Genomic DNA, 21989 nt, shown 5'->3' on the forward strand with positions numbered 1-21989 from the left:
ATATATATATATATAATAAATGTATTTCATTATTGGTCAATAACAAACACACATAAGTAGTGTAACATTGTAGATATTTAATAGTTAAACAAATAATACAGACGGAGACGACAGAGACAAAAAACAAACAGAGCAGCTCGTTCATTCACACACACACACACACACACACACACACACACACACACACACACACACACACACACACACACACACACACACACACTGACAGAGTTCATCCTCACGACATCATAACGTTTCATAAACTTCTCAAACAGGATTTTTTTTTAAAGGTTTGTGAAAATATTTGCGGGGAATCTGTACAAAGACTTTGGTTGAATATCTGCTCCTGTATATACCTCTAGTGTACAATATCAATATACATATTTAGATTACTCTAATTTAAATACTAATTTGGCTAAAATGAGTATCAAAAAATAGTTTGTATATCAGCGACATGCTTCCCTTTGCATCAACAACCGTTTGGAAACACACACTCTGAAGTACACACAGTTAAGATCGGCGGGTATAAAATAGATCTTTAAATATTATAAAAGATTTGAAATGGTCAGACATGTCGGGTAGAGAGCCGAAGTTCTGCTCCAATCACAAATCATTTAAACATTAATGTTAATAAAGATGGAACGTTTATTTGAGACGGGAGGATTTTAAACTTCCTTATTCTATTTTATTTTGTTTAAATATTTTCTTCGTTTGTTGTGAAGTAAAAATCCTGCGTTTACAATTTAACAATAAAATAACAAAAATATCAGCATCAAAATATACTGTAAGTACAAAAAGTAAAAGTACTCATCATGCAGAATAATATATATTATAATTATTGATGCATTAAAGTCTTAATCACTTTAACGGAGGAGATTATTTTAATGACTTTATAAACTCTATAATAAAACATCGTCATTTATTAGTGGATTAATAATCTGAATCTGTAGAATTATCAATAAAAAGTACATTTCTCTCCGAGACGTAGTGAAGTAGAAGTATAAAGTAGCAGAAAATGGAAATACTTGAGTACAAGTACCTCAGATATGTACTTAGATACAGCTCTTGAGTAAACTGATTCAGGACTTCGGCTCTCTATCGTAAAGATAAAAACTTCATGTAACAATATTAGTGTTTAACAATAATCTGAATAATCTTTCTGATAAAATAAACACTGGTCAGACTTTAGTTTGGTTCTGTTTCGATAAAAGAAGACGACGACACAAAAAGGTTTCAGCCGGACTCTGGATCCAGATTCTGTTTAAGTGCTGGTGTTCCTCCTGCTAAACATCCACCCTCCTCTTCTCTGTTTCACTTCCTGAGTGTGAGGGTGAATGTTTTGTTTGTTTTTAATGAAGAGTCTTCACTCCAACATGGCGTCCAGCTGGTCGGCGAGGTCGTCGAACATGTTGCCGATGTCGTCCAGAATCGTCCCGGCAGACTTCACCGTGTTTGATCCACTGGACGGAAAGAAAAACAGACAAAACAATTAATGTTAGAGGAAAAAGAATGAAACACCTATTTATGTGGATCTCCAGTCAATGCTGATGGTAAATGTAGTCCACTGTAGTCCAGTAGTCTAGATTAGCCCAGAGAGAGTTCAGAGCTGCATTCTCTCTCCTGTCCACCAGGGGGCGACTCCTCTGGTTGTATAGAAGTCTATGAGAAAATAGACTTCTTTGTTTATTTGTCACTAGAGGGTGGAGCGAAGTAAAACCAAGTTGTTAGACAAAAACATGGACAACTCCCAGACCAGTCAATGCCGCGGTGTCGACCTGTCAGTCAGTGTGTAGCCCCGCCCTAAAGCATCCCCTGCTTTATGGTCTGTTTGACTCTAAATGGAGCATCATTTACTAAATGAACATCATGCTGTATTGAAGAAGACTTGAAACTAGAGATTGAGACCATAAACTCATGTTTACAATGTTTACTGAGGGAATAAATCAAGAGAGAAGTAGAGTCATTTTCTCATAGACTTCTATACAACCAGAGGAGTCGCCCCCTGATGGACAGGAGAGAGAACGCAGCTTTAACACATGAAGCTTTGACTTCACTTTATAGAACATTGACTGGACATCCTCATAAAAGGTGTATGTGGTGGATTTCCCTTTATATATAGAACAAAGCTGACGCCCCCTAGAGGATGCTGAGGTCATTACAGCTCACTGTAAGCAGACATACAGACACATCACAGGATATTTATTTAACGTCTCCGTCTTACCCGTCTGAGTCGTCCTCCAGTTTCCTCTCGACCGCCTTCAGAGCCGCTTCCAGAGACGTGCTGGTCTGATCCAGTCTCTGCTGGACCACCTCAGTCCCACAGGACGACTCGGGAACGCTACCCGGACCGACCACGCACACCTGAGGCCGGGCTGCTGTCAGAGACGGACTCTGGGGGGACGGAGCCCGGGGGGAGGGGGGGCAGGAGAAGGCCAAACTCTGAACCACACTGACCGTCAACGAGGGGGAGGAGAGGCCCGCTGCTGAGGGAAGACCACCGCAGGTTAAACACCAAGAACAAGTCACAAGTCAGGAGAAACAAGTTCCAAGTCAAGTCCAACAAGTCTTAGTCAACAAGTCTCAATTTAATATCACAATTCTCAAGTCAAGAGCAACAAGTCTTAAGATTAGATCAATCAATTCCAAGTCCAGACCAACAAGTCCCAAGTCAAGAGCACAAGTCTAAGTCAACACCAACAAGTCTCAAGTGAAGATCAGCATGTTCCAAATCAAGACTATCATTCACCAAATTGAGACCAGCAAATCCCAGGCAAGAGGAATAGGTCCCAAGTCACCTCCCATGTCAGGACCAATACATTCCAAGTCAAGATCAACATGAGACAAGGCAAGAGCAATAGCTCCAAAACCAAGTCCCAAGTCCCAAGTCAGGTCTATAGTCAAGACCAACAAGTAGTGTTGTATATGTAGATGGACAGAAAACGTATCACCTCCAGATACATTTATTGATTAAAATCTGTTCTGGTCGGATTCACAAAGGTAACAAAGGTTTTACAGACTGGAGGTTTGATTCTGTACAGTTAGTCTTCAGTGAGTCAGTCATAACTGGTGGAAGATGAAGACTTTATGTTAATCAGTGATCTTAGTGATTCTCTTACCTTGTGCTGCCAGCAGACTGTGACGGACCGGTTTAGGTGCGACGGCAGGTTTTGGGGAGAGCGGAGGTTTGATGGTGGATCCCGTTGCCGGACTAGCTGGCCTCTCCAGACCAGCCTCACTGATCCTCAGACTGACCTCATCCCGGTTCAGGGATGGAGACCTGCTTCTGCCGGAATCCGACCCGGCTCCCTCCATGCAGGGGGAACCTCCTCCCTGCTCCTTGTCTTTGGGTTTGTGGCGGCGCTTCACGGTGTCCGACTCCTTCAGGTTGAACTCCGGCACCTCCAGGCTCTTGGCGTCTTGGTTCTCCGGAGGCTCCAGCACCGCCTCGGCCCTCGGCGGCCCCGGAGCTTTGGGCCTCTGTTTGATGGTCAGGTTGCCCTCCTCCGCGAAGGGGATGCACTCACTGGAGCTGTTCTGAGGGGACGAGGACCGGTCCAGTCCGCGACCTTTTGGTTCTTCTTCCTCAGAGTCGGACTTCACCCCTCGGTCTGGCTCCGTTCTGGTCTGGGTGGGAATACATTCGCTCTGGACCCTCCTCCTCGACCCGGCAGCATCTCTGGGCTCCTGCCCTGCAGAGCTGAGGGACGGGGAGGATGGCGGCGGCTCCTGGTGGAGGAGCCCCGGTTTAGGTCCTGGGGGGTTCTTCCCGTCTGTCATGCCCTCCAGAGAGGCAGCGATGCTCCTCACGCTCACCGGACTGTCTGTTATCATCCCGCCGGAGGACGACGTAGTGCTGCTGTCGCTCAGCTCACCGCTGGTGGTGCTGCTCACGGAGCTCAGTCTCTTCGGAGGTGGAGGAGGAGGACCCTTTTTCCGGGCGCGCACCGCGAAGGACTGACTGCGTCCCACGGTGCCGTTCTTCTCTGGACTGGACTGTAACCTGGCCAGCTGGCTGCGGCCCGGTTTGCGGGTCAAGGTGGCGTAGGACGAGAGGTTTCCAGAACGATACGCCGGCTCCTCGTCGTCCTCGTCCGGCTCTCCGTCCGACAGGGCGTAGCGGGTCACGAACTGGCCGCGCTTCTTTGGCGGCATCAGGGTCATGCTGTGGTTCTCAGACCTGGGAGATGAGCTCAGGTCCGTGGAGCCACAATGAGAATGCAGGTAGCTGAAACCCTTCAGCGCTGGGGAGCCATGAGGAGACGGACCACGAGATCCAGACAGTTTGGGTTTGGCTGGGATAGCCGGGTACTTGAACATGGTGGCGGTGCCCAGAGGAACCTGCTTGGCCAGCGGCTGCAGAGGTCTCTGGTCCCAGCCCTCGGGGAGGTTCCTCTCCTTGGCGGGGCTGCCCTCCAGGCTCTCCTGGGACCAGCTGTGGGGGGTGATGGAAGCCGTAGGGGGGTCCTGGGAGCGCCCGGAGCCTCTGGACCGGGCGTCGAAGCTCTCCTGGCTCTGGGACATTCCCACCGCGTTCTTGATGGCCAAACCTTCCTCGCAGCCGCCGTAGTGGCTGCACATGGCCGTCTGCAGCTCGGCGCTCAGCTCGCTGTCCTGGAAGGTCAGCATCTTTGGGGTGTGAGGGGAGGAGCATTCACCGGCCGAGTCCGGCGGCTCGATGGCGACCAGGTGGAGCGCTCCGGGGGCTTTGCGGCGCAGCGTGCCTTGGCCTGATTCGGCCTGAAGGATCGCCCTCTGGATGTCACACAGCTTCTTCACCGCCAACATCAGCTTCTTCTGGTGGCCTGGACGGAAAATTCAACCATCATATCAGAGATTAAGAAAACACTAGTGGCACCCAGTGATCCGTACGCTTCCCCTTAATGTTCGCCATCGGATGATTACACAGTTTGAGCATGCTAGTAACGTTAGCAGCACCGCTAACGGCTGACAGGAGGAGAGCTCGTAGCGTTATCCATAAAAATATCATCTTTTATTTTCTAATCATATGAATTGTTTGTTTTAATGAAAACAACTAAAGATGACTGTTATGAAGTAAAAGTTAAACATTTAGAACATGTGAGGGACGGTTGTTTAAAAAGATCCGTGTAGACCAGCTGCTGTAATAAAACTAACCAATGAAAGGATCTGTATCTGCAGATGTTGATCATCAATGATCAGCAGAATAAAAGGAGTTCTCACCGAGCTTGATGATGCCGATCTCCTGCAGATCCTCCCATGTGAGGTCCTTGACGATGCTGATGGAGTCGTAGCCGTTCTCTGAGAGCTTCTTGTGGTACTGAGGGAGGCCGATGGCGCTGAGCCACTCGCCCAGGTCAGACTGTGAGGAGGAAGAACGGATCAATCAGATCAATCAGATCAATCTGAACCACAACGACTGGAAGTCAGAGGATGCTACCAGTAAAGTGTTGGGAGTCTTACTGGGATGTACTCGGGCAGCCACTCTGGGATGTTCAGGTTGTTGATCTCGATGGAGATCTTCTTGCGGTGTCCTGGTTTGGTCACTCCGATGGCAGTCAGGTCCTGAAAACACGAGCAGATGAAAGACATCAGATAAACACAAAGAACCAGAGCCAGCTTGACTTTAACACTTGGTGTCTTCATTCACCTCAGGAGTCATCCTGCTGATGGTTGGAACGTCGTAACCAGCACTGATGAAGTTCCCGATGTACTGCTCCAGCTGGAACTCACTGAGCCACTGATAGATGGCCTCTGCATCCTGGAACACAAAGAACCAACACAGACTGTTTATGAGAAGCTGACGTAGTCATGGTGACGTCTCTCGTTGGTTTGTTGAAGTTTTGAAGCCTTGGGTTCGGCGTTTTGGCTACATACAGGAAGTGACCATATATGGTCTGAGGAGGAGTGACGTAGAGACGCCGTATACGTCTCTGGTGTCGACCTGTCAATCAGTGTGTAGCCCCGCCCTAAAGCATCCCCTGCTTTATGGTCTGTTTGACTCTAAATGGAGCATCATTTACTAAATGAACATCATGCTGTATTGAAGAAGACTTGAAACTAGAGATTGAGACCATAAACTCATGTTTACAATGTTTACTGAGGGAATAAATCAAGAGAGAAGTAGAGTCATTTTCCGTCTGGACCCAACAAGCCCATTGCATTCTGGTTATTGTAGGTTTTCTAACCTTTAGGTAAAAGGGAACACCACAAAGATCATGATGCACCACTATCAAAAATATTTTCCCTTTTCTTCTTCGTAGACACCCCAGTTTAATGAAATCACCATGTTTCCATTGGTGAAATACTTTTTTGTAAGTGAATAATTAATAAAACAAAAGACAGTTTCTTTACCTTCCCCTCCAGCAGCTGCTGAGGACGAACAAACTGCTGAGAGAAGCTCTGCTCTGCAGGTCTCTGCACCGTCACCGTGTGTCTGCGAGGAGTTCCACCTGAAGAACATCACACCGGAACTCAGCAGGTCAACTTCTTAATAATAAAACTTCTGATTGTAAATGTTCCCCACAGAAGAAATTCTGCTTTTCTCTCCTTAAACCCTCCAAGAAAAGCAGTTTATGATGTGAATACAACACAGAAAACTCAAACAGACAGTAAAATTCATATCTGGGTTATTAATCTGGTGCATTGTGCTTCATCGTGATCTTAAATGTGATGTTGAGGATCTTCTTATGCATAAAGAAATGAGTCACATTTAAATAAGAATGTGGTAAAGGTCTTCTTTCAGTTGATTTAAGTCTTATTAAGTATTTTGGAACCACATTGTTCTGCTTACGTCAAAGTCGGGATGAAACGTGTATAAAGGAAAAACATAATTATAGAAAAGTATTCTCCAAGAAAAATAAATAAAGTCCACAGTAACAGCAAAAATAAATCAATAAAAGTAGACTGTAGTACACACAGTACTTTCTTTACATTGTGTAAAACTACACCTGATTTAAAGGAGCGTTAAAGAGAGAAGTACCTGCAGGATGATCGGACTGTTTGCTGCAGTCTGAGTGTCCAGAATCACCAGCAGAGGGCGCCGGCTGCACATAAACAAAAAACATAAAACACAAAACATTAATCATAAAGCAGAAACAAGCCGTTTATCATGTATTAGAAGTGTAATAAAGAAGTGTTTTTAAGTTCAAGTTGCTAACATCTAGAAGATGACGAGAACTCAGGAAAACACAATGTTTACACTTTAAAGGTATAATCCTATAAAACACTAAAACAGGAATATTATTGTTTCATCTGATCATCAAATGTTGAAGGTTGAATGTTTCACCGCTGACATCTTTGATCCAAAGAATTCATAAAGTTCTTTTGAGACGATTATAAACATTTAATAAAATCAAAGACCAGCAGGTGGGCCAGTGTGATGTCACCGGTGTACCTGGCTGGCGTTGTCATGGTGACCGGCGTTGGGCTGCAGGCCGTTGGGCGTGCTGGTGCTCTCCGTGCTCTGACCGCTGCCGGCACTCCGGGTGCTGCCGACGCTGCCGACGCTGTTCCTGTCTCCAGCTGCAGAACAACAACAAACAGCAGAGACATGAGGTCCAGAGGAGAGTGTGTGTGTGTGTGTGTGTGTGTGTGTGTGTGTGTGTGTGTGTGTGTGTGTGTGTGTGTGTGTGTGGGGGGGGGTGTAGGAAGCAGCAGATGCTCTTCATCAGGCTTTGCAGGAGGCGACGGGCCGACGGGCAGGATGCAGGTTTGTGGTCTAAAAGCTGAGCTGTGGAGCAGCAGTCCATTAAAGAGCCTGTCTACAGCAGCATGGAGCTTTAAGGACACAATATATATAAATATATATATATATATATATATATATATATATATGAATACACAGCGGCCATGTGGCACCATCAGTCTCATGTGAACGTAAGGATAATATAGTATGATAGTGGGTTAAGGGGGCTACATTTCCATGACGTCCTGGATGGTAGAATTTAAAACAATCACCACGATCTCACTTTTTAAAACACAAAAAAATAAAGTTTATAGCCAAACACAGCTAAACCCCCTTCAGTCTATTTATGTAAAACAGATTAATAAACTTGGTGTTAATGAAATGAGATGAAAGGAATTATTTCTGTGAGGCGCAACGACATGAAACAGCTTTTCTTCTTCCCTCCAGCATCCAAGAGGATCCTCAGTTAAACTCTCTGAAGCTCCTCTGACTGAACTCTCAGTGGCGCCCCCTGTGGCTGCAGGGAGGACAACAACAGAGATCACTGATAAAGATAAGATGAGATAAAATAAGATAATCCTTTAGTAGTCCCAGAGCGGGGATGATAAATGATGATGTTAAAGGACGCTCTGACTGCAAGTTCAGCCCGAAGCAGTGAATCATTCAGTGTTTGGACCCGACACACCGAGAGGACGTGACATCATGAGAAGTGTCATGAAGAAATATGAAATGAGATAAAGTGAAAAAAACGAGATAAAGTGAAAAAAAAACGAGATAAAGTGAAAAAAACGAGATAAAGTGAAATAAAAAATGAGATAAAGTGAAATAAAAAACGAGATAAAGTGAAATAAAAAAACGAGATAAAGTGAAGCGTCATAAGGCGTCCCGTATAGCGGTCTGGGGGTCTCGGGGTGTCGGGTCCGGATGCAGAGCGTTGAGCGGGGCAGCGAGGCAGCTTCAGAGCAGCCGAGGGGGGAGCTGTCGTTAGGGGGAGCTGTTGTTTCGGAGGGGGGGGGGGGACTCTTACCATGACTCGAGTCCCTGAGGACCCAGATGTCCTCGAAGGGACACCCGGACTCAGACAGGCGGCTGGGAGACAAACCTATCAGACACAAAGACTCTGAAGGACTCGTTCTGTGAGGGGGGGGGATTAGATAGAAAAGACTTCTACGGGGTCTTTGGTTTAGAATCTATGTTCTTCAGATTAGTGATGATACCTCCTGCTGAAATCAGGGTTAGAAACACACCTGTGAAGATCACTGATCAAGCACCTGATCAATCACCTGATCAATCACCTGATCAATCACCTGATCACCTGAGTGTGTGTGTGTACCTGTGGTGTTGAGGCCGTTGGCCAGCGGCAGTACCACGTGGGTGGGGGGGCGTAGAGGGTGTAGGAGTCATCGGTGTGAGGGGCGGAGCTGAGGCTGGAGGAGAGGGGGGTCTGGACGGCTGCTGCTGCCGATGGGAGGGCAGGGAGGCGTGTCGGGAGAGGGCGCCCCCTACAGGGAGGAAGAGGGGGTGAGGAGGAGGGGTGGGAGGAGGAGGAGGGGGTTATCAAGCTGATGGTTACAGGTGGAGGTCAGTCATTATGTGGTATGAATGGATGGAAGCAGGAGGAGGAGGAGGAGGAGGAGGAGGAGGAGGAGGAGGAGGAGGAGGAGGCGTGGGATGGTTCTGGAAGCAGGAGGATTAGTTTCTAACGGAAAATGTGGATTTTAATCTACGTCTCATCATAAATGAGGTGATTATAGGTCTTATATATATAAATATAGATAAATATATATATGTGGAAGTAAACAAACACATTTCTTGGCCATTTTTCAAATTTTTAAGCAATATTTCTCAGATATTTTTCCAATATTTTTCCCAAGTAAACTAGTGTGAGAAAAATGTCTGAAAATCTATTAAAAAAAATTGTGAAAAACATCCAGGGAAAAAAGGTGAAAATATCCCAAAATAATAAAGTGTAATACGTAGAATAAATATCTGAAAATGAAAAGTAAAATATGTGAAACCAAATCAATGAGTCTTGCTGTTGTTCCTTCGTCACCAGTAAAACACACTTTAGTTTATTCTCACTAGAGCATCAAATGTGGATTAATCCGCCGCTGAAAATAGTCCCTAACAAAATCTCTATTTCTTCCTGTTTGTTTGATAAAAACTACAGTGAATCCCTGATGAAACTACAGATTTGTTTGTTTTAAAGCTTGTTGCTTCAGGAAGAACCCGAGCAGAGAGACGGACAGACGGACAGACGTCCTCTGTGAGTGACTGACCGTTCCGTCTGCTGATGACCTCCACGATGGACGGAGGGAAGAAGCCGACGCGGTCCGTCCCCCTCTGGGTGTCGTGGATGTGGCCCTTCCAGCGTCCGTCCACGTGCTGCTCCAACACCTGCAGGGGAGGAGACGGGTCAGTAGGGGGCGCTGCAGCCTGCTGTGATTAAAGGACAAATCAGCTCCTCTTCACAAAAGTAGCTCACAAAATAAATAAAATAAATAAAATAAATAAAATAAATAAAATAAATAAAATAAATAAAATAAATAAAATTAAATAAAATAAATAAAATTAAAAATAAATTAAATCGGAACAGATTAAACACTAAAACAACATGTTTTATAACATGGTGCTGTATAACATAAATATATATATATATGGATAATCTCCAGTTTACAGCATCAATATAATCAGTGTACGAGTTCTAACATGAAGCCACAGAGAATCATCTTCATCACTCTTAGTGATCAGATATCGATCGGCAAATTACAGAAATGATCAATCACAGATTCATCAAGACTGGAATGATTTTTAAGGTGAGGCAGGAAACTCTGACTGATCTCTGATGAATCATCCATCTACAATGTGTGTGTGTGTGTGTGTGTGTGTGTGTGTGTGTGTGTGTGTGTGTGTGTGTGTGTGTGTGTGTGTGTGTGTGTGTTCACTGTTTCCACATTAAAGGTGATGGTTTATGTGAAATTAATAAAAACATGTAGAAAGTTTTAAATTTGAATATAAGTTCACTGATTTCCACATTAAAGGTACAAACAGCCGACAGAGAGCAGCTCAGTGACTGGGCTTTTATTTCTAAAGTTAAGTTAACACTTTTAACAGACTGAATGTATAAACTTCTGATTTATGTGAAATTAATGAAAAAAAACTTATTTTGAAAATTCTGAAACTTATTTTGAAAATTCTGAAATTTATTTTGAAAATCCAGCAAATTATTTTGAAAATTCAGCAAATTATTATTATTAGACTGAAATCACTTGAGTGAATCTTTACTTATTTTTGCAAATGAATTAGTTTCTGTGTGATTTAAAGGACTTTAACTTTCTCCCTCATCTTAATCTGAATGATGTTTAATATTATTTTATTCTTTAATAACGTCTTCATAAAGTACGGAGTCAGTGAACGCCTCACCGTGATGACGTCTCCGGCCCGGATGTTCAGGGCCGTCGGATCGTGGAGGTTCCAGAAGTCCTTCAGAGCTCTGACCTGCAGAACCCCCGTTGCATCTGTGCAGGAAACAACCACAGTCAGACCAGAACCAGAACCAGACCAGAACCAGACCCAGACCAGAACCAGAACAGGACCAGAACCAGACCAGAACCAGAAGAACCAGAACCAGAACCAGAACCAGAACCAGAACAGACCAGAACCAGAAGAACCAGACCAGAACCAGACCAGAACCAGACCAGAACCAGACCAGGACCAGAACCAGAACTTTGAGAGTCCAGAGTCCAAACGTTTAGCAAAACCAAACCTTATTCTAATTATTACTATATATATTCTTTTTTACATAGAATGCTTTTATTTTTTATTTCAATTTAGTTGTTGCAAGAATCAAGAACATAATCACACGTTCTCCAAAATTCTACATTAAATTAGGTTCTTAAAATCAATATATTATATTCTATTATATATTAATTGTTTTTACTTAAACAGAATATTTTGTGTCTGTCATTCAGATGGCTTCTTTTGTAGATTAAATAGAATAAAATGAATTAAAAAATTCCGCCGTTGAGAGAAAAACAATCAACAGATGAATCAAAAATTTAAACAATCTGGAATTGAAGCCATAAAATAATAAAACAAGAGAAACTAAACATGCAGGAAGGCAGAGCTAGTTTTCAAAATAAGATGCAGATGGTGTTGAAAATAGAAACTCGTTAACTCGAGCGTTGAAGAAGAAGAAGAAGAAACTCTCCATGTCTGAATAAACACCAACGGCTCATTATTCCCTCAGTGTTTCCCACAGGAACTTCAAAAGACTGCAGGATTACAGAGCAGAAAAACAACACACACACACACACACACACACACACACACACACACACACACACACACACACACACACACACACACACACACACACACACACACACACACACACACACACACACGTGGAGCAGTCTAGTCTTTGAAGCTGTGAGTCGACTGATAAGAGTTGAAAGTTACGTAAGTGAAAGTTTAAAAACAGCTGATTCTTTAAATGAAGTCTGGTGGACAGAGACAGAAAGAGAGAGGAGGTAGAGCTACAACAGAAGAAGAGTAAACATGTCATGAACAAAAGAGTAGAAGAAGAAGAAAAAAGAAGAAGAAGACGTAGAAGAAGACAAAGAAGAAGGCGAAGAAGAAGAAGAAGAAGAAGAAGAAGAAGAAGAAGAAGAAGAAGAAGAAGAAGAAGAAGAAGAAGAAGAAGAGTTCTTTGGACCTCTGAGCAGCTGCTTGATGTCCCTGCTGGCGTGTGACGTGGTGAACTGGTTGACGATGTCCAGCGCCGTCTGGTTGTAGGTGTTTCTGATGTTCACGTCCACTCCGGCCTGCAGAGACATGAAGAGACAACATGGAGGACAAAGAGACGTCTCCGGGCCGTTGTAGGTCACAAACAAACAACCAGACCTTAAATCTGTAGTTTTTCCTCTGAGGTTTGGTTACAGCTGAAGAAGAATCTAAACACACCACTTCTAGAAATGTGTGTTTTAAAGCAGATCGCTGCTTTCTATAAACCGTGGATCTGATCTGTGACCGTCGTCGTGGTCGACCTGGCCGACAGGTGACCTGTGACATCACTCAGAACATTCTCAGGTCAACTCACGTCCAGCAGCAGGCGGACCACCTCCGTCTTCCCGTACAGAGACGCTTCATGCAGAGCTGTTCCAGACTTGGTGGTCTTGTTGATGTCGATGCCGGCAGCCAGCAGCAGACTGGAACAGAACAGAGAAACACCTGAGTCCTGAATCTGAGTCCTGAATCTGAGTCCTGAATCTGGTCCTGAATCTGGGTCCTGAATCTGGGTCCTGAATCTGGGTCCTGGACCTTAATCATGAACCTGGGTCCTGAAGTCGTTTTTGGAATAAATGAGAAAAAGGCAACGTTCTGCCACTGACGAAGTCATGTATTATATTATTATATATTATATTATTATATATTATATGAATATATATTTTATTATATTATTATATTAATATATATTATATTATTATATTATTATATTTTATATTATCATATATTATATTAATATATTACCATATGCCATATTATTATATATGCTTTAACATATTATTATGTTTTTATATACTATATTATTCAATATTATGTTAATTTTATATATTTTATAAACTACATTATTAATTATTAAATATTACATTATTGCATTTTATTTTATTAACTACATTATTTCACATTATATTATTTTATATCATATTAGATTATTAATTTATATTATTTTATAGTTATATTATTTAAATTATTGAATTATTATACATTATATTAATATATTATCATGTATTATATTCTTTTATATTATATTATTTTAATATACTATATTATTACATGTTATATCCTTTAATCTCAAATTAAATATATTTATGTATTTCATTTCTGAAAGAAGTCTTGAAGTCTGATTTATTCAGTGAAGCAGTTCTGTTCTCTTTTGTACGTCTCTCTATTACACACACACACACACACACACACACACACACACACACACACACACACACACACACACACACACACACACACACACACACACACACACACACACACACACACACACACACACACACACTGTAAATCTGGGTCACAGAGCTGCTGTGTTGTATTTCAGAGAATGAAGACGAAGATGAAGAGGAGACAGCTCTCTGCTGAACAACCACAAACCACAGCAGCCCTCAGCATCAGCATCATCTTCATCTTCATCTTCATCACCTGACTCCACTGGCTCCAGTGTAAGCTCTGGGTCTGGGTCTGAGTTGACCCCCTATGATCCAGACCCTCAGACCCTCATGTGAGTCTTGAAGGTGACCGTCTCTGTCGTTAACCCGTCTCGTATGAATAAAGTTTTTCGTACCTTATGATGTCTTTGTGTCCGTTGCGGGCGGCGAGGTGAAGCGGCGTGGTGAAGGCCGAGTCCGTCTGCTCCTTCCTCTCTCCCTCCAGCAACGCCACCACCATGTTGCTGCTTAGCAACAGCTGGGCCACCTGAGGGGGGGGGCAAGAAGACATGATGAGGACTGTGACGAGGACGCTAAGGGGACCAGCAGACACTAAGGGGACCAGCAGACGCTAAGGGGACCAGCAGACACTAACACTAAGGGGACCAGCAGACACTAAGGGGACCAGCAGACCAGCAGACAAGGGGACCAGCAGACACTAAGGGGACCAGCAGACACTAAGGGGACCAGCAGACACTAAGGGGGACCAGCAGACAGGGGACCAGCAGGGGGACCAGCAGACACTAAGGGGACCAGCAGACGCTAAGGGGACCAGCAGACGCTAAGGGGACCAGCAGACACTAAGGGGACCAGCAGACGCTAAGGGGACCAGCAGACACTAAGGGGACCAGCAGACACTAAGGGGACCTGCTGATCTTTAGTGGTTTAATTGCAAATAACGGATAAAAAAGATGCCGAAATAACTACATCATGATGCCAGTTTGTAAAAAGTCTGAATTCCTGTTTTGTGAGTTCTCTCTACAAGACAATAACAAACAACTTTTAAAACGCTTGTTTTCTGAATGAAGTTTGGTTCGATCGATGCTAGGCTAAGCTAACATTTTAGCTGCTCCATCAACACTCAAAATAACATCATATAGACATAAATACATCAGCGTTGTTCTTGTTTGTACCACATGGTTTATACACATATATTTATACTCATAGTTTGGTCTCTGTACTAATATGAGGTATCATAGAGATCTGGGTGAACACAGACAGGTACAATACTTATTTCCTCCATTTCTGATTCAATCAGTGAGTCAGTGATGACAGGAGGAGAATCTCAACACTGATTGGCTTTAATGACACAAAGTCATAAGAATTTCTAGCTCGAGTTGTAATATTTCAACTTGCGTGAATACACAAATATTTTGCGTATTTGTATTGACTTTGTATGTAATCTTGTCTCCGAAAAATTCACTTACGAGTTTGTTGTGAACACAGCATTAGAAACAAGTTATTCAACATACCAAATAATAAAAAATCAACAAATCGAGTGAAAAAATCTTAGTAGACTGACAACCAAAACAACTCTTTATTTAGTTTCTTTGTTTCTGGATGAAATATTCCTTGAAGATTTGGACAAACTAATAAAGTTTTAGTTAAGTTGTTATTGTTCTGGTGTTTTAAGATGATCATGTAGAAGTTATTGATGACTCAAACATATCTGTCATCACACTAACAGATATGTTTGAGTCATCAAACATATCTGTCATCACACTGACAGATATGTTTGAGTCATCAATAACTTGTAAATGTTACAACATGAACACAATCGAGTCCTTTTATCTCTCAAACATACGTTCTTAGTCTCTACTTACTAGTTTCAAAATAAAACTTAAGGAAAGACTCTGATCTGATCCGTCCAATAGAGATATCAAAAATGAAAAAAAACTTTTGTGATTGTTGATAAAAAATGTAGAATAAAGTTTTGTGTGTTTGAATCAAGAGTTGCAAGAAGTTAAACCAGGAGGAGAGCTGAATGGAAACACAGCAGCTGAGAGACAGCTGAGGCCTGAACACACACACACACACACACACACACACACACACACACACACACACACACACACACACACACACACACACACACACACACACACACACACACACACACACTCTATAGATATCTGGGTGAAGTTTGAATCAGCTGTTTGCGGATCAAACTTCACTTTCATGTCTCTTTTAACAAACAACTCAAAACAAAAAACGACGAAGAACTGAGAGTACATTTACATCAAATACTGCACTAATTCAGGGTATCTGTACTTTACTTGAGTATTTCCATTTTCTGATATTGGACATTTTTCACTATTTTATAAACCAAAACAATATTTAAATTCACCAGGAAATGATGATTATATCTATTATTTAGCTTTCCATTCTAACATTTTATGTTGCAGAAATGTTGCTATACATTTTTTGGCAAGTAAAGGTTGGTGAAGCTGGTGATGCAACTCTGCTATAAAAGATTCTAATGCAAAAGATTAAGGTGAATCATCAAAATAATTCATCATGACAGCTCTACTTTGGACTTTCCAGCAATAAATAATAAAACATCTGGATGGATTATTACTGAGTATGTTAATAATCCATCTGTATGTGTGTGTGTGTGTGTGTGTCACTATGTAGGAATGATTTGTTTGTTTAGCTGTTGCCACAAATCCACAGTTTAGGTTTAGATCAACATGGAGACAGAAAAGGACAAAGAGCCAAAGACAACACAAAGATAACAGTGATGTTTACTGACAGGGGAAAGAAAAGTAACCGTGGCAACGCAATCAAACCTCTGTGTGTGAGTGTGTGTGTGAGTGTGTTTGTCCAGCTGTGACTAGTTTCACTTAGCAGGACGTTGTTTTGACTTCCACTCAGTCCCTGAAGACACCAACCCTGATTAGAACCTTAAACCACCTCTGAATACTGAGACTCAATGATTTACAATGTGGGGACCTGATGAGTCCCAATAAGGGTTGAGTCCCGTCACAAGAGGTGGGTCCTCTCAAGGTAGGTGAGTCCTCACAAGTGAGGTGAGTCCTCACAAGGTGAGGTGAGTCCCCACAAGGGAGGTGAGTCCCCACAAGGGAGGTGAGTCCTCACAAGTGAGGTGAGTCCCACAAGTGAGGTGAGTCCCCACAAGGGAGGTGAGTCCCACAAGGGAGGTGAGTCCCCATAAGGTAGGTGAGTCCCCAGGTGGTGAGTCCCCCCACAAGGGAGGTGAGTCCCACAAGTGAGGTGAGTCCCCACAAGGTAGGTGAGTCCCCACAAGTGAGGTGAGTCCTCACAAGGGAGGTGAGTCCCCACAAGTGAGGTGAGTCCCCACAAGGTAGGTGAGTCCCCACAAGGGAGGTGAGTCCCCACAAGTGAGGTGAGTCCCCACAAGTGAGGTGAGTCCTCACAAGGGAGGTGAGTCCCCACAAGGGAGGTGAGTCCCCACAAGGTAGGTGAGTCCCCACAAGGTAGGTGAGTCCCCAAGAGTCCTCACAAGTGAGGTGAGTCCTCACAAGGTAGGTGAGTCCCCACAAGGGAGGTGAGTCCCCACAAGGGAGGTGAGTCCCCACAAGTGAGGTGAGTCCTCACAAGGGAGGTGAGTCCCCACAAGGGAGGTGAGTCCCCACAAGGTAGGTGAGTCCCCACAAGGTAGGTGAGTCCCCACAAGGGAGGTGAGTCCCCACAAGTGAGGTGAGTCCCCACAAGGTAGGTGAGTCCCCACAAGTGAGGTGAGTCCCCACAAGGGAGGTGAGTCCCCACAAGGGAGGTGAGTCCCCACAAGGTAGGTGAGTCCCCACAAGTGAGGTGAGTCCCCACAAGGTAGGTGAGTCCCCACAAGGTAGGTGAGTCCCCACAAGGAAGGTGAGACCCCACAAGTGAGGCGAGTTGCCACAAGGTGAGTCCCTACAAGGTAGGTGAGTCCTCACAAAGCATGTAAGTCCTCACAAGGTAGCTGACTTTTATCAAAAAGGTAAGTGAGTCCCGACCAATGAAACCAGAACATAAAACCTTGCTCACCTGGACTCTCCCGAACTCACAGGCCAGGTCCAGAGGAGTCTTCTTGGCCTTGTTGACCAGACAGGGGTTGGACTGATGCTGCAGCAACATCTCAGACTGAGAACAAAGAAACAAAGAAACAAAGAAACAGTCACACAACATTAATCTATGAATGAAAGCGACATAAAACGTCAACATAATACTCAACAAAAAAAACATTAGAACAAACATGTCAAAAGAAGGAAACACCAGACTATGAGGGGAATCGATGTGTGTGTTCATGGGAGGACTATTTTTACGTGTGTGTGTGTGTGTGTGTGTGTGTGTGTGTGTGTGTGTGTGTGTGTGTGTGTGTGTGTGATGGTGAAACTGAGATTTAATAATAAAATAGATAATATGAAATAAAACAAGGATAATAATGAAAGAAGACATCAAAACAAATATGATACAAAATATATTTGGTGGGTGAGATATTCAGTTGTGCCTTCAGTACAGCTGGACTCATGACAGGGTTAGCTTAGCTTAGCATAGGGAATGAGAGTGGGGGGAAACTGCTAGCCCGACCCTGTGTGACCCTCTAACAAAGAAGGAAACACCTGCAGAGCTCGGCAGCGTCTCGGCTCTCTGAGGGTTTCGTGTTATGTCGATGATGCAACGTGGATAAAGTTTCACCGGCTCTCAGCCAATCAGACGAGGTTATCGGTGACTCACTGATGTTATTCTCACAGCCCTGCAGGATTACAGGGACGACAGGAATCTGGATGCTCTCAAGGGACAGATTTAAGGCAGAACGCTGGATTAGCTGGAGCTGTGTTTAAATTTATACCGTGAGTCTCGTCTCAAACAATGAAAGCAGACTGATGCATGCTGGGAGAAAAACATTTCTGACAACAACAATCAGCTGGAACCATTAAAATACAGCATCTGTGTTTGTTTCATGTAAAAGCAGCAATAACACAATACTTACTGCATTCAAAATCCTACACAAGTAAAAGTACTATCAGCTAAATGTACTCAAAGTATCAAAAGTAAAAGTACTCTTTAGACAGAAAGAAGGTGAGAATATATAATATAAAATAATAAGGTTTCTTTAACAATCAAAGCAGACAGATTCCAAAAGAGAAGTTACATAAATATAAACATGTTATTTACTGAATGTATATGTGTTTATTGTTATGAAAATATATTTGTTGTTAACCAAATACTAAAGTTAATATCGGGGTTAATGGGTTCGTCCTGAAATGATTTAAATTCAAACAGACAAAAAACAAGATATTTTGACGTGTTTACAGTCCTGATGTTTGAGTAAAGAATGTTTTTGGTTAAAATGTGTTAAAGTGTTCCTCAGTGGGGGTGTGGTCGGGTGTGTGTGTGTGTGTGTGTGTGTGTGTGTGTGTGTGGGGGGGGGGGGGGGGGGGGTTGTACTACATCACCTACATCCATCCTGATCCTGGTCTGAACGCTAACAGAGTCTGACCTCAGGATTAACAAAATCCAATTCATACTCATTTCATCAGTCAAAACATCTCCTCACATCTGTTCTGCTGAGACACAAAGAGGGTCACTAATCACACCCCCACCAAAAAACCTGATCTCCCCAAATCTACCCCCCCACCACCACCACTTCATCCTACTTAATCCACCTCATCATCACCACTAATCCAATCACATCCAGCTCCGTCCCTCCTGCTACACTCTGATCTGAAACACAATCACCAACAATCTAAGATTCTGTTTGTCAGAGGGGAAAGAAGATCTTTACTTTAAAGTTACTTCTATCTGGTCCTGATCCAGTCTCAGTTTAGTCCTGATCCTCTATAGACCTCCATCAGTAAACCAGACCATCAGAGAGAAGATCGTCTGTTTCTATAAAGTTATTCTTAAAGCTCGTCATCGGAGCCACCGGGTCGGATTCTGGAGAAACCAGATAAAAGAGCCGACATGACACCACGCTGCTGGAGACCCAGACCGTATTACTGGACATGTGGTGGACAAAATACCTGAAACACTGATCCCAACAGGTTTCAGGAAACAGAGAGTGGTCTGATGTCCAACAGATGGAGACACTGAGCGGACAGGTGTCTCACCTGACGGTAACGTACTGATCCAGTAGACGTATTGATCCACTCACCACTTCATAGTGTCCGTACTGGGCTGCCAGGTGCAGAGGGATGTGTCCGTCCAGAGAGACTCCGTTCACTGAGGCTCCAGAGCGAAGCAGCATCAACACCGACTCAGCTTTACCCTGCCAGGCCGCGTAATGCAGCGGACGCATTCCTGCAACCAAAAAAAACACATAAAAAACTTTATTTAACGTGTTCACTGACTACGATACTTCTTCTGGGTAAACTTCTATCAATCAAAGTAAAAATACCAGTACTACTCAGGTTAAGTAAAGTACGTCACTATGCAGATGAATATATATTATAGAATTCTCTGCATTTGACCATCCCGGAGGAGCAGTGGGCTGCTAAGAAGCGCCCGGGGAGCAGCTGGGGGTTAGGTGTCTCGCTCAAGGACACCTCGGCTGAATCTGTAAAGTAACTAAAGCTTTCAGATAAGTGTGGCCATCGTAGTTTTTGTCTGTCGCCATCTTAGTTTCTGTTTGTCGCAATTTAAGTTTTGTTTGTAACCAGAAGTGACACCAGAGGGCGGAGCTACCGAATTCTGATTAAGATATTTCTAGGTGACCAAAATGTTACAATTAACTTCGATGAAGTGAAAACAAACTGTGAAAGGGTTAAAGTTGTAAGACAAAAAACACGGAGACAACTCCGTGGTGTCGACCTGTCAATCAGTGTGTAGCCCCGCCCTAAAGCATCCCCTGCTTTATGGTCTGTTTGACTCTAAATGGAGCATCATTTACTAAATGAACATCATGCTGTATTGAAGAAGACTTGAAACTAGAGATTGAGACCATAAACTCATGTTTACAATGTTTACTGAGGGAATAAATCAAGAGAGAAGTAGAGTCATTTTCTCATAGACTTCTATACAACCAGAGGAGTCGCCCCCTGCTGGACAGCAGAGAGAATGCAGCTTTAACACATGAAGCTTTGATTTCACTTTTCAGAACCAGAGGATGACTCTTAAATGACGCAGATGTAAACGAGCTGCAGTGAACGCATCACAAATCAACTGTTAATCTGCTGTCATGTTCTGAACCAGCTGACTATGTCGCCGTCTACACACACACACACACACACACACACACACACACACACACACACACACACACACACACACACACACACACACACACACACACACACACACACACACACACACACACTCACAGGTCATGTGACTCATGGGACAGGACAGTGGGCAGGAAATGAAATCTGCTGTCAGTGAACTGTTTAAATAAACTGAACATAAACTTCTGGAGGTTTTTGGTCTTTTAAAATAATATGCGGCCTATTTAACATTTTAACTGATTATACAGGAGGCCATGAACTGAGGTTGTGAAATTGTTCAATATTTTGTGTGAAAACAAACACTCATTCTTTCTTAGTTTAAGCTTAAGTTTTTAGTAAGAAAATTCCCCTTTTTTTGACACTCCACAAACATTCTTTCATCCTGTTTCAATGTTTACAGTAGAGCTCTGTTCTCCTTTGGTCACTGAACGCGTCATAGACATTCGGGCCTTTCTGTCTGGACGTCATGAGGAAGATGATGAAACCAGCAACATGCTCATTTTATCTCCTGACAACAAACCTTATGTGTTAAATGTTTATCTTCCTTGTAGATATAAATATTCTAGCTATTTCTTTATTTTAAATTTAAATATCGTAATATTTATGTAAAGTTGTGCAACGTTCTATAACTGTATTTAATTGAGTCGTCATGTTTTATGTATAATGAACCTTATTATCTTGTAGCTCATCATCTCTAAACTCATAATAAACGTCTTTGTTGTTGTTGTGTGATGTTTCCTTCAGAGCAGCGCCTTGAACCTCCGATGAAGCTCCGGACTAAAAGTCTCTGACGTCACGACTCAACAAAGAGGACGACCCGGGGCGCTAGAAGGTCTAGTGTTGAAAAAGAATTAGAGACAGTGTTTAGTTCCAGAGCTTCTTCTTCTTCTATTTCTATTATTTCTTCTTCTTCTTCTTCTTCTTCTTCTTCTTCTTCTTCTTCTTCTTCTTCTTCTTCTTCTCCTATTAATCACATAACTCTAGCGGAAGACTTTCTTGAAATGTAGTTTAAAGTTTGAGATACATTTGGTTGTAAACCTCTTGTCTGATGACATCACATCCATCATCACAGACGGTGAGCTTTGATTGGTCGAGGGCCAACGTGTGGTCTGTTCTGTCTGTCGGTCGCTTCACTGGAAGAGC

At 43.1% G+C, this 21989-nt stretch overlaps 1 protein-coding gene across 1 annotated transcript in view; it reads right to left on the reverse strand.

The window, feature by feature from the left end:
- Window positions 1-75: 75 nt before the first annotated feature.
- Window positions 76-21989, reverse strand: part of LOC129098045 (caskin-2-like) — a 44273-nt gene continuing 22359 nt past the window's right edge. The window contains 20 exon segments of the mRNA XM_054606992.1: window positions 76-1460; window positions 2222-2483; window positions 3117-4802; window positions 5200-5338; window positions 5440-5541; window positions 5627-5737; window positions 6331-6428; window positions 6959-7022; window positions 7373-7500; window positions 8691-8765; window positions 8997-9047; window positions 9050-9100; window positions 9103-9165; window positions 9943-10060; window positions 11087-11181; window positions 12381-12489; window positions 12765-12873; window positions 14019-14149; window positions 17671-17766; window positions 19781-19926. Of these exon segments, the coding sequence (XP_054462967.1) occupies window positions 1364-1460; window positions 2222-2483; window positions 3117-4802; window positions 5200-5338; window positions 5440-5541; window positions 5627-5737; window positions 6331-6428; window positions 6959-7022; window positions 7373-7500; window positions 8691-8765; window positions 8997-9047; window positions 9050-9100; window positions 9103-9165; window positions 9943-10060; window positions 11087-11181; window positions 12381-12489; window positions 12765-12873; window positions 14019-14149; window positions 17671-17766; window positions 19781-19926 (3731 nt within the window). The 3' untranslated portion in view covers window positions 76-1363.

Source organism: Anoplopoma fimbria, chromosome 11 (assembly GCF_027596085.1).
Source record: "Anoplopoma fimbria isolate UVic2021 breed Golden Eagle Sablefish chromosome 11, Afim_UVic_2022, whole genome shotgun sequence".
Classification (NCBI taxonomy): Eukaryota; Metazoa; Chordata; class Actinopteri; order Perciformes; family Anoplopomatidae; genus Anoplopoma; species Anoplopoma fimbria.